This window comes from Folsomia candida, unplaced genomic scaffold (assembly GCF_002217175.1).
Source record: "Folsomia candida strain VU population unplaced genomic scaffold, ASM221717v1 Fcan01_Sc011, whole genome shotgun sequence".
NCBI lineage: Eukaryota > Metazoa > Arthropoda > Collembola > Entomobryomorpha > Isotomidae > Folsomia > Folsomia candida.
In genome coordinates, this window is record NW_019091203.1 from 3,997,981 (window position 1) to 4,012,309 (window position 14,329).

General features: G+C 35.5%; 1 protein-coding gene across 1 annotated transcript; it reads left to right on the forward strand.

Moving 5' to 3' along the window:
• Positions 1-10,510: 10,510 nt before the first annotated feature.
• On the forward strand, positions 10,511-13,895 carry LOC110854876 (cytochrome P450 4c3-like). The gene is made up of 11 exons (XM_022103303.2): positions 10,511-10,754; positions 10,813-10,913; positions 11,144-11,246; positions 11,406-11,594; positions 11,928-12,003; positions 12,085-12,214; positions 12,305-12,350; positions 12,417-12,514; positions 12,605-12,845; positions 12,911-13,093; positions 13,586-13,895. The coding sequence occupies exons 1-11, from the start codon at positions 10,550-10,552 to the stop codon at positions 13,753-13,755; spliced, it is 1,542 nt and encodes a 513-aa protein (XP_021958995.2). The 5' UTR covers positions 10,511-10,549; the 3' UTR covers positions 13,756-13,895.
• The last annotated feature ends 434 nt before the right edge of the window (positions 13,896-14,329 follow it).

Below are 14,329 nucleotides of genomic sequence, written 5' to 3' on the forward strand. Positions count from 1 at the left end.
CGATTCTTTTACCATTCAAACATCCACTCCAATCTCTTCTCCACAATTAGCCCTCTCCTGTACACTCCACACAGTAAATAGAATGGAATACTTACATAGAAATTGGAACTCATAGTGGCCACAATTTTATGTCTAATAATTAAGCAATCTTAACATTATTATTATTATACTTGTACCCCATTATACACTATTTTAAGGGCCTGTGTGGTTCCAAGAAGAGATTAATAAATTCATTCATTGACTCACTTATACCTGCCCTGTCATTATATATATTTTCGTAATTTTTTCTCGCGATAAATCAGACCTTAGAATTAACGAAATTTACCTTTCGATCCAACAGCGCATGCAATGATTGTATATTTACGTTGCCTTGCAAATTGTAAATATTGTATATTCTGCGCAACAAAGATGCATGATTTAATCGAGACTAAAATCACAGCCATAATGTGGGAACGTGCCATGCTAACGATATCTAAATTTGCTTATGATATTTTTAAATAGGCATATGTACATACTAAATACCCACACACGTACGCATTCCCATTTCCTAAAACGTAATTAGCAAAGTAAACGTATAATCTACCACCATTTCGCCCAAAGTCAAAGCAGTATTTCTATTTATAACTGTAAAATTACCCAGACTAACTTTCAACGGCTGGAACGAAGCAATCAATTTCATTCCATACTTTGTGGGTTTATCTGTCAGCAAAATTTGCCGAAATTTTTTGGACATTTCCCCCGGGCGAGAGCAATTTTGGACTCCAAAACTTATCAAGCCTGACATCTCTGCCATATACCCGGTGAGAAATAAGCACACCGATAATCTTACCCGGCCCCAACACTGAATTAGCGCATAGTTTCCAACAATCTGCGTTAGAAGTGCAAATATTAATCCAACTGTGTCAATTATTTTACAGAAATTAGCATCCACGTAATTCCAGTAGATTGCAATTCTTCTATAAATCTTCATTTTCGACTGCCGTATTTCTAACCGTTTCGTCCAACCGAGACAATTCGTGCAATTTCGAAGTTCGCCAACCTTAACGTTGATGAAGCTGAATAAATTTTCTAACATTGACACCATTATGCATCCGAATTGAATTTGCACATTTACCGAGGTGGCAGTCTGCGCTAATAATTAATAAAATAATAGAACTCTAAAGGCGAATTGCAACCTTGGAAGACTGTAAATATCCACAAATTCCGAAAGCGGTTTAGTCGGATCGAAATCCATCGCGACCACTAAAACCGCAGCAAACGGTAACACGATCAGAGGAACAATTAGACATGATTGTGTAGTAATTAGAAGGCCGGTAGATAAATGAGTGGGCTTAAATATAATCCCACCTTGAGCACAGAGGACGCAGAATTCTGTCATGTATAAAAGAAGACACAGGTTTAAATATATCATAAATAAACCGTAGTAACGTTAGAAGTAGCTCACCCTGTAATATATAATTACCATACCCCGGGTAAATATTTTTTTATAAACCCCGAAATATTTATTTTATATTTTTGAAAAAAACGCCGAAATATTTTTAAAAAAATATCTTCATTCGAACGTCAAAAGAGTAGTAAATTCGAGCTACAGCTAAAAATCATTACATCATACGTTAATTATTCAGAGATAATTAGATTTTAATTATCATCATCGTCATGTAAAAGCTCAAAGTGAGAAATAAGTTCCATCTCAAGATTTTCTGGAGTTAATCCATGGCGTCTGTCTGATAGTAAAAATTTGTGCATGCTGAAACTGCGTTCAGCTTCAACCGATGTTATTGGGGCGAACTGAAAGGATGCAATTTCTGCAGGATTTAATCCTAAAGTAGGGTCATCGTGGTCATCCGCGTCATTTCCCTCGAGCACTGCAGAAATTCCCTTCAATTTTTCCAGATCTGGATTCTTACCGATGACTGACTTGAATTTTTCGATTACTGATTTCCCGACGTTTCCACGTACCGAGAATAGCTTTGACTCAATGTCATCGAGGTACTGAAGAGATTGCCGCAACGAAGAGTTTTTCTCCTGCATTTCCTTCAGTTTTGCAGCCAAAAATGTATAATTTAGCGTGAGGAATGCTAAATTTCTTGGCAGTTCTGCGGATGAAACCAACGTTTTTAAAGCTTTCACTGAAGCTGAATCATCCGGTAAATCCTTAACGATGTCCTTGATTTTATCAAAATGGTTTGCATAGAATTCAACCGCTGAAAGCCATGTTCCCCAACGAGTAATGACTGGACTTGGTGGCAGAGGAAGATCTGGATATTTTGCTTTGTAAATTGCAATTCGGCGGGGTGCTTTCTTGAACGCAGCCATCATATTTGCAACGAATTTATCCACTTCTGGAAAATGGGAGCGAATATCCTCTGCTACTCTATTCATTCCGTGAGCTATACACGTAACATGCAGTAATTTTCCATATAGCGTCTTTAAATTTTTCCCAGCCTTTATCATGTATTCAACTCCATCCGTGATAAGTAGTAGAAATTTCTTTTCAATATCATCTTGTTTACTTCCTGGCCACAACAGCTCTGTCATATGAAAATAAAATGTATGAATAAAAAGCAAATGATTCATGACTTCCGGAAGACTCTAAAATTTTACGTAAGGCATCCAAGAGGCATTTGGACACTGTGGAATTGTTCGTCTTATCCAGTTGAGTTGAGCAAATAAGGTGAGACTTGGTAGGATTATCCTTCCTTAAGGATCCAATTATGACGTTTGCGATGAATCGCCCACACTTATCGGTCGTTTCATCGATTTGCAACCAAATTGGGTCGAGTCCAACGTCGCGACGAATTTTCTCGATAGCCTAAGATGATTTAACAGTATTAGTAAAGTAATAAATAATGCTGTTCAGTACTGATGAACCAACCGAATTGTAAATATTTGGCAAATAGTTTTTTCTTAATGTCGATTCATCTGGGATAGTTTTTCCTGTGTATTTCTGCAGAAACCCTTCCAGGTCCGGATTCTTCAACTTATTCCATGGAATTCCGGCCGAAACGAAAGCACGATACAAATCCAAATTAAATGTTTTAATCGGCGGCGCCTCGACAGTTTCACTAAGAAGACTTTGACGTTGTGACTGGTTTAGAAACTTCTTTGCCGAATTCTGATGTTTCCTAGTTTGAATGTGTTGCTCCATTTCACATTTTTCTTTGAAACTGAATCCATCTTGGCAGGCCTGTATTATTAATTGCAAAGTTAACATTGAGCAAATTATATTTCAAACTAATGTTCATAAGAACATGATGTTCATGAGAACATGATGTTCATGACTATGAAGTCATGAAAATATATGTACAAAAGTTGATTATTTTTGACAAATGTTTTATTCAAACCTTACCAAACAAATTATTTTAGCCCCGCCAATCTTCATGATGTTATTGACTTTCAGGTCCTCAATCCACGATTTTCTCAGAGAACTTTTGTCTATTTTCATTCGTCCCATTGTGACAAAATTAATTACTCATTAATTAATGAATGAAATTTTTGAGTTAACGATGCAGCATCGAATGAGACTGAACGATGCAACGATGCCGCACTTAATTGGTCAATGCTGAGATGTGCACATTATAATGTACACTATAGTGTAATGAAAATACGAAATTATGAAAAAGTATTAAAAATCAAAAATGCAAACACACTTAAAAAACAGAGAAATACTAAAAACAATTAAAATGTCACGATTCATGCATTTTAATTCGATTTTTTTCGTGCCTCGCGAAAAAAATATATTTAAAAAAAATGGCGAAATATTGATAAAAATATTTATATTTACGAAAAGTCCAAAATACTTTTGAAAATTGAAAACATTTTTTAATTTTTGATAACCACAAGTGATGATAAGTAACCCTACAAGGTTTGGGGGTCGACGTGTTCGAAATGAAAAAGTCATAAATCCATAAATATCCGGGGTATGATAATTATCTGGCACCTTTGCACCTTGGGTGCAAAATTATAGTAGTTCAACAAAATAGATCAATAATTTTTAAGCAATTATGCACCAGTGGTGCAGAAAAACGAAGCATAAAATAGATCAATAATTATTATGCAATTGTGCATCAATGGTGCAGAAAAACGAGGAAGATGGCAAAGTATTTTGCACCACTGCTGGAGATTAACCGTGGTGGGTCAAATAAAATTTCAAAAAATTTGTGTCAAAATTATATAATAAATTCTCCCGGCTATTCTGTACCATTGGTGCGTTTTGCATCAATTAACCCAATTGTTTCGCATCATTTTTTGTTACCGATTGTTAGATACCAACGGTGCTATTAATTTATTAAAAAATGGACCTGATCCATTCTAGTGAGAAACAGTTGATGCTCATCCAATTGTTTCGCATCAGCTTGGATAACCAACTGTTCATTACGAACGGTGCTACCTATTCCAAAATTGTAGTCCTTTCTCGATCCATTTGCACAATTAATTCGCACCATTTGCGCCACGGATTGTTCGATACCAATGGTGCGCCTAATTTATTCTATAATGGTCAAGGGGATTATTAATTAGCATCAATTGATGCAAAAAACTCGTGAACACACAGACAGACGGACGGACGGACAAGAGGAATTCAATAGCTCTCATGCTTCGCAGGGTGAGCTAATAAACCGTAGTAACGTTAGAAGTAGCTCACCCTGTCATATTGACTTGGTTATAACTTACGCACCAAAGGTGCGGAGTAACCCGACAAGCCATACTTACAATACAATTCGCGAGTAAGATACGCATATATAATGATTTGCTATAACTTTACCAAAGGTGCCGAATAATCGCGCAAAATATACAAGTATAAAAGTTATACAATTTTGCACCATTGATGCAGGATAATCGAACAAATAGATATAGTATTGTCATATAATTTTGCACCAATGGTACAGGATAACCAGAAAGAGCAGGCATATAAAAATGATATAATTTTGCACCAAGGGTGCAGAATAAGGAGCCAAATGAAATATCTAATTTTGAAATAATGTTGGTTTTTTCCCGGGGCCTTGAACTCGTGGTGTTAAATTTTTGACACCACCTTTCATCCAGTTATTCTAAACTTTTGGTGCATGTTGCATCGATTCTCCCAATTACTTAGCGTCATTTTTGATAACCGGTTGTTTGATACTAACGGTGCGACTTATTCCAATGTTGGAGTACTTTCTCGATCAACTTTCCCAATTGATTCGCACCATTTCCGTTCGGATTGTTCGATGCCAATGGTGGGACTAAGTTATTCTATTATGGATATGGGGATTATTAATTAGCATCAATTGATGCAAAAAACTCGTGAACACACAGACGGACAGACAGACGGACAAGAGGAATTCAATAGCTCCCGTGCTACGCAGGGTGAGCTAATAATGCTATGCTTTTGGTTTGGCGTGGTGCACAAAAAATTATAAATACATTGCGAAAAATGCATTCACGTATTTATAACGGGGACACAAACCATGTTCAACCCAGATTATTTTTTTATCATGTTCGACTGAAAGAGCAACTTTTTAAACTCTTTTTCAAAATTCGTGATGTGAAACTGTAATGCTCTTACATGTGGCGGTCATATCACGAGTTTAGAAAAAATTTGTAGTGCGGCAACTGCATAGGTGCGAAAAATTCACCAAGTTTTGGAAGGCGCAAAATCGCGCAAACCCTCAAATACCGCCTCAAAGGCACAGGGTCCGCAGGAAACAATTTCTATTGCAGAACTCGCGGTGGCCAAAAGTTTACGAATTTTACGCTAACGGGTGGTAACGTCGCACTGAATATTGTGCCCAAAAAGTTGCTTTTCGAATTTAAGACGATGACAAAAATCTAGGTTGAACATGGTTTGCCTATATAGCGAAACTGAACATTCCCTCTAACTTTCGTTTAGAGAGGAAATGGTCATTTACATAATTCTGTGCGGACCATAGTCAACACCGTAATTTTTCTCACCTTCAACCATGACTTTCAAATCTTGCAATGGATTTAGAAAATTACGCAAGACCTCTGGGAAATGTGTCATTAACATCATTAGTGGTACAAGTGAAGACAAGCCTAACGTGTAGAAAACCAAGACCGCCGTTTTCCCTGTATCCACATCATCCAAGGACTTTCGAGATTTGTTCAATATTTGAAAAACTTGTGCATAGAACATACCGATTATTGCGGTAAAGACATACACGGTAATCTTACTTAAGACTGATCTGACTTTGGACTTTGCTGTGATACGGATGATTTTATTATTGTCCAAGTCGACCTTAAGCAGCAATAAAAGAGATACTTTGGAGTAGTATTTAAAAACTTTGTCAAGTATGATGAAAAGTTTGTGCTGGTCCATAATGTTTAATTGGACCAATACTTAGTACAATAGTTTGAAAGGTAAATGCTAAGTCGAGAGAACCAGAGTTCCAGTGCCTTCGACCCGATAAGTTGAACAATTTTGATACTGGTTTGATACCAGTGTCGTCACGGTTATTCAGTTCAGTCACGTAGGCAGATTTTACTTATTTAAATTAAATTTCAGATTTGGTTAAGCTAAGTAGCTAGAACTTCAAGTATGCTTACGTTTGGAAAAATATAGTCGATGATAAGAAAAGATGCCAAAATTAGAAATAAGTATGTATACCTGAATGGGATTTATCTATTGATTTTGCATTGGCCTTTTAAAAATACCAAATAAATATATAGCATGCAAAGAAAAAGATTATTTTCTTTACATGCCAGATTTTTCCTTGCTCATTCGCTAAAAGAAATAAGTTCAGTACAATATTTTAATATCAATCAATCCATTAAATGGCATATGGGCTTTGGAACTCATCATGCATAAATACCAAATCTTAATATGTATATACGTAGGTATTTCCAATTTTGGAATACATTTTATGTTAATTTAATATGGACTATACGTTTCTTAAAAGGATACATACATATGTATGTCCTCACTTGAAGTTATCTTTATCTATACTTTAAACAAACTTTAGTTATGAGTGAGATAAATTTGGCTATATCACTGCATTTGAATTACCTCGACCATGCTATCGAAACAATAGAAGGGTAGGAGGTGCTTAGCCCCGATTTTGAAAGTCCCAGGGCAATTTATGGCGCACAATTATTACAAGCATGCTGGCCATATCATATAATTCATAACACATCCTTGCCACCAGGGTTTGAATGAAAAAAAACTAAATTCACCATGGCAGTTGATAGAAGTGGGACAAAGACACTTTATACCATACACCCAAATTAAGTTAGAATTGGAGAAAATGCAAAAATATGGGAACACTGTGTTCTGTGACAATCCCGAAAACTGCTCGACAACTTGATACTTTAAAAATTTGATTTATTCCTATTGTGAGAATAGCGTAGGTATGAATTTATGTATATATACAAATTCTTGTGTGGAAAATCATGCATATTTGAGTGTAAAATTGTTTATCAATAAATCAAAATGCCGATTAAAACAAAGCGGTGTGAAAAACAATCGAATTTTTGGTGGTTAGTATTAGTTAGTAAAACGCGACAAGTTAATTTCCTTTATTTCCATACTCTCTCCACGTACCTACTCCAAGTCCACGCAGGATTGAACTTTAACAGAAATTGAGAATTCTGAGAAACTACGCTCCTGCCAGTCTCAAAGTTCCCCGTCAACATGAATTGAGGGAATTTGAGACTGGCAGGGGCGTAGTTTCTCAGAATTCTAAATTTCTGTTAAAGTTCAATCCTGCATGGATTTAGAGTATAGACAGTTTATTCATTTTAGTATAGATTATATTCGCAGAGATGTATGTATGTGTACAATTATTCTTTTTGAGAAAAGTCTAAACGCCCAGCGCTTCACAAAATTGCCCTATCTGAAATAAAAAAAACTTAACCTATTTCGTAGTCCTACAGTACCTATAGTAATACATACATATGTACATATTGTGGCAAGGAAAACTTACAAATTGTCCACTGGGAAATCATTACTACATCAACACGGTCATACAGAGTACTCATGTGACTACAAGATTTTTTAGAGTGTATGGCAAAATTATGGGTTCGGATCAGTGTCGAAACACCGGGAATAGGCGGTGCTCTGGCGGAATATGAAAGTTTTTATGGAAACAATTGTGAAATCAGAGTAACAGGAACTTGCCACATTCACACGGTTTTTTCAATCCATAATTTACATATATGCGACACACACAACGAATTGGAACAAATATGGAGGGATATATAAAACTGATGGTTGCCCCCGGGGAAAAAAGCAAAACTACATTTATACGTGGCAGAAAAACACGGCAAAGCTTGGACCAAACATGGAAATTCATTAACCTTCCTAGTTATAAACATGTAGTTCAAAATATTTACAGTGAAGGTTCTGTTATGTGACACTGTGGCATAACAAATATATTTGAAACAAATAAGTTGGCTCAAGCGTTATACTTCAATTTACTCCAAATTATTTATTTATCGCAAATTTTCTATCACTTTTCAGTATCAAGACTAGCGATAACTAGTGAGAGGTGTAAAAGAAAAAGGGAAAATAAATGGTAGATGTGAATTGTAGTGAACTTAAAAAATAAGTTCAAACAACGAGGTAAAACTAATTTTCTTTACGTCCTTGAAGTTCATTTTGTCCATTTAAGAGATAACCACTAGGTTTGGGAATATTGAGAACTTGTACATGGTATGAATCAATCCCCTTTACACTTGCAAAACAAGGCTTGACCTTCGTCTTGCAGCCACGCAAGAAATACTGGGAGAAATTGAGCGCCAGTATTTAAATCCTATTTTTAAAAAATAAGCTTTCGAAATATTGAATTTGTTTGGCTTGAGAAAATGGTTATTTAAGGAAATCCTTGATTCTTTCTTTTCAAAAATGTCAGGGAATGCAAATGGCCCAAATATGCTTAACGATTTAGTGGAATTTTGAAATGAGAATTGGGTAAATTTATTATTATTATTTATCTAATCCTAAGGGAAAATCATAAGTAAATAAATTTGTTTAACTTCTGCATAATTTTATGTTTATGGTCATTATTACAGTATTGTTAGGTATATGTATGCCTACGTAGATATGTATATGTAATTAGTTATGAATCTGTACATCACTCCATCTTTAACTCTCTTCTAATAAATACTCTCCTCTGTCTCCTCTCACTGTGTACCACTTATTTATGTATAATCATATATACATAACAGTATGTAACAGAAGTCTAGCTACGATGGCAAAATTTTTATCTCGACATGATGCCGTAATGTTTCAACTTTGAAACTCCGTACGAAAATGTCAAAACTATCTGCCGACAATTTCCTCGTCGCCGATTTTTGATGTCGCAGATAGGTCAAAGGTCAGGATTATTTTTCTGAAAAAATTTGAGGCGTCGAAAAAAAAACGTGGATAATTTTTTTGAAACTGGCAATATTTTTTACTGGATGCGGCATGGGTTTTGAAGAATAATGAGCTTTGTTTGGACCGTGTACGATTTTTTTGACGCCCACAGGAATTTTTCGCCAAAAAGAGGTTGAAGGTCTAAAAATCGCCGCCTTGGCGAAAATTAAAAAACTGAAATATACGTTTGCATATAGAGGGTCCGGATATGCAAACGTATATTTCAGTTTCTTAATTTTCGCCAAGGCGGCGATTTTAGACCTTCAACCTCTTTTTGGCGAAAAATTCCTGTGGGCGTCAAAAAAATCGTACACGGTCCAAACAAAGCTCATTATTCTTCAAAACCCATGCCGTATCCAGTAAAAAATATTGGAAGTTTCAAAAAAATTATCCACGAAGTTTTTTTTTTGAACAAACGGGGAGCCCACAAACGGGGAGCCCAATTTTTTCAAACGGGGAGCCCACATGACTTAACCAAAATGTGATAATATTTACCCCACATTGTGATAAATCTTCCCCACAATGTGCAAACGCAACACTGAATAGTGATGATTCAATACCGTTTTGCTAAGAGTGTAAATATATATTTAAAAGTGATCAGCTTAATTTCTACCTGTCAAGATGGCCTGATTAATCCATGAATATTACATTTACCTTGAGCATGACGAATAGATTGAATCGAAAGAGTACAAACAGGCACATTAAATACGCTGGCTGAAGCCATAGTTGTTGCAATAACCATAAGAAAGCCGGATAAATTCACAAGATTCGGGTATTTATTATTGCATGCGCGTATACATTGTGTGCACACCCGACCCAATCTAATCATAGACAATGGCCCACGTTAGTAGCGAATGACATTGTAATGAGTGAGGTGATTAGCTTGATTTGTACTCTCGATGATTTAAATTAATGTACAAAATGATGAAGGATTTTTCACAAATGTTTAGAGTTATTACGTTAGAATTTAGGAAGCTTTTGTGTGGAATGGGCTTGTTTAATTAATTAGAGTAAATCGCCCCAATTAAGATTGGTTTAATGATGCCGATAAGATGGAATTGTTACACGTATGGTTGCACGTATAATGCTATAATATTTGTGGTTGGTTAATAAAACCTTCATGGGATCGTGTAGCACATACCGTTTATGCTTCTAATACTGTTGAAGCCTCTTATTTCCAGAAATAGTTCCGGAAATATGGACTTCACTAGAGTTGAACTTGGAAATTTATCCTCCTCAAACTTCCCGATTGCGGTTTTTTGTACCGCTTCAATTATTATTTTGGTCGCTGTGCATTTTTTCTACTGCAATTTCTCATCGAGAGGAAAACTTGTAAATAAATTTGGTGGACCGGCATATGTTCCGGTGATTGGGTCGTTTATCGCTTTGACGAATTTGGCGGGTAAGAAAAATTCTTATTTTTAAGAAATTGTAAAATTGGGAACATGACTTTTTCGTAGATTTGTTCAATCGAAAGAAGAACCGCTTTGTGCAAGGGTCGTCCCGTTTTTGGGTTGGGTTCCGTTCTCTTATGGTGATTACGGACTGCGACCATGTCCAGGTGAGTGGACAAAGTAGTAGAAAGAATTTATAGATTACAAATTTGGTAATTTGGTGGCAAATTTCATAATAACATTTTTAAAAAATTAGCTTTATTTCGTATTATAAATACTTACAGAATTGTTTTCTTGAATCGTAGCTAATTAAAAAAAATGCAAATAAAAAACTTCTTTGGTATGAATAACGTTAATAATTCGATCAAATTGTGAAACAAAAATTTGTACATTTCAGAAAATATTAACTTCACCTCACTGTTTGGATAAAGCGAGTGAAATATATTTTTCTCTGCATAAAACAGTCACGGAAAATCCAATCGTAATTGTATCCAGTAAAGGTGAAAAAAAACATTAAAAAAAATTCGAACGAATTGAATATGAAGAATTTCAGGAAACTTTCGAGAGCTGTCTCCAAATTCATATTGATTACATATTTCACGCCCAGTTCCTAAAATCATGTTCAGTTACATAAAACTTAAACTTATTCATCTTTGCAGATGACAAGTGGAAAACACAGCGCAAAAATGTGACGCCCGGACTCAGCGCGAATCTTCATGACGATTTCATTAAAGCCTTCAACACGCAGACTAACCATTTGATGAAAGTGCTCGATGTAAAGGCCGAAGTTGGCGACGAATTCAACCCAGAATCCACATTTAGCAAGTTTGCTCTTGGAGTGGCGTTAGGTTAGTGGGCTAAATTTTCATGTGTGATACACCCTAAAAAATATGCAGTGTTCCCATTTTGAAAAATAAATGTACTCTAAATTCTTAACTAAGCGAACTTAACTAACTCCAGAGTAACGTTAACTTGTAAAAGAGTAGAATTTACTCTGAATTTCCTATAGTTTGCTTAATTTATAATTCTGAGCGTATTTACTTTTGGACAGTGTAACATTATTTTTAAGAGTGTGCATGCATACCTGCAAAATTTTGACGAATTATCGATTTTACTTAATAACTGCGCTTTATTAATGAATATGTAACAAAATTTGTACACGTTATGCAATTCATTTCCAGAAACGTTGCTCGATTGGAAAGAACAGATAAATTTTCTCGCCGGAGAAAATCCGACTTTGGCGGACGCTTTTCACAGGTGAAAGTCTTGTTCTTCATTTTTTTAACCATAACAAATTTCTGAGAAATTTACCTCAATTTAAATACGGGTAAATTTCAGAGGAGCCCGAATCGCATTTATGCCCGGAGTTATTCCGAAGTATCAATCTTCCCTGATCTGGTCCCTTTCCGGTTATGCGAAAGAATGGGAAGAAATTAAAATTGTGATGAAACAAAGTATTTCTAAGAGTGTATGTCAAATTTATGTTTCCTAAAATTCTGAAATCTCCAGAAATGTGAGAATCATTCCAAATCCCCTCTGACACTTATTACTGTTTCAGTTTATCCAAAAGAAAATGAAGGAATGGAAAAACAACGCGAATAACGGTACCACCAGATACATAATTATGCATAACCTTTAAATAATGTTATTTATATGTACTATTTTTTTAGGAAATCTACCCAAGAAAATTAAATATGCAAACATTCTCTACACCAAGTGGACAGATGAGGAAGAAATATTTTATCAGTTGATAAGTATCATTGGCGCGGTAAGTTTAAATTCAAGCTCAAAGTCATCGAATTCATGCAAGTTTTTATTTTTATTGGAAATTTTTGAAAGTTTTGTAAAACTTTCGTAGTCTGTCGATTCCACGGAATCCGTCCTATGCATGGCGTTACTTCATCTAGCAAAGCATCCCGTCATACAGGAAACGGCGTATGAAGAAGCCAAGTCCGTTATCGGAACGGACATCAACGTCTTCCTTAGTTTTGACGATATCAGAAGGTTAACCTATGTGGAAATGGTGTTAAAAGAAACGATGCGAATTATCCCACCTATCGCCGCACTGGCGCGGAATATCGGGCAGGATTTAGATCTTGGTGGGTTTTTGGGCGGGATTAATTTAATTTTTGACCTGTCCCATAATAAGAATTAACTTCGACAGGTGATGGTTACACGATTCCGAAGGATACCAGCGTCTTCATTAATTTAAACATGATGCACCATAATCCGAAATATTTCCCAAATCCGGATCAATTCATCCCGGAGAGATTTCTCCCCGAAAATGTGGGGAAGCGACACCCATACGCATACATCCCGTTTTCTCACGGTCCCAGAAATTGTATCGGTAAGCATATGACGCGAGCCTCGGGGTTATGTATATTAGGCGTATTCACAATTGTTTTCAGAATAATCGTATTGCAAAATAGTGTCAGAACAAAAAAGAAGTTGGTCTAATTTTGAAAAAATCCTAACAATAGTATTGTACTTTTTATGACAAAATCTTAAATAGTTTACAAAATCACGTAATCGTCTTAAATTACATCATGACAGGAGTAAATTCCATTCCATATAGGAATGTTAATGAATATGGGATACCCTTATTACGCGTATATTTTATGTCACCAAAAAAATTCATAATTTCGAATTTCCTAATAGTTGCTCCGTACGCTGGAAATGTAAATTTGATAGGCTTTTATTTATTTCGCCAAAAAAATCAGATTGGCGACACTAATTTGATTTCAATAAGCGACTATGTCCTATGATTAATTTGATCCTATTTCTGGATTATGATTTCTTGAAAAACGCAAGGTCTAATTATTGTTTTCTTCCTATTCAGGTAAAAAGTATGCCATGATGGAGATGAAGCTAGCCTTGGCGAAGATCTTGTTCAAGTACGAAGTCACCACGAGCATGCGGAATATTGAGAACTTGGAGTATGAATCGAGCCCATTTACATTTGCTAAAGGTGGAATCAAGATTAAATTGCAGCCACGAAGCCAGAATTAATGGGAGGTATTTGTCCATGCAAATCCTCGAATTATAATTGGATATGTGTTAGATTAAATTAACCAATATGGACATTTGAGTACGAAATTGCACCTAAATTAAAAAATAAAGCTTAACTGTTTGAACATTATTTCTACGTATTTTGGCTGCATTATAAATGTACATACTTACATAATCCATGGGGTTTGATTCTATCACATAGAAATACAGACTTTTAATTATTAAATTTTAAGACTACAAATTGTTCTTCCGTGAGATTAGTGGTTGCATCATTCCAAATATCACGTGGTCTATAAAGTACATCCATAAATACTAGTCGTTAGTATTTATGGGGTATTTGTTTCTAAATTGTTACGATATCTACCAGAAATTTGAAGATTTTTGTGAGTAAGCCCAATAGTGATAATTCATGAATGTGCGTAAACCAATTATTAGTAATTTGTTTCATTATTATTACAGTTCATCACTCTACTACTACTAAAAATGTGCTAACCTTGAGTTACCCAGTGCTTAGGGGCCGTCCATAAATTACGGGTCGTAAAAATCGCGATTTTCTAGACCCCCCCTTTAACAT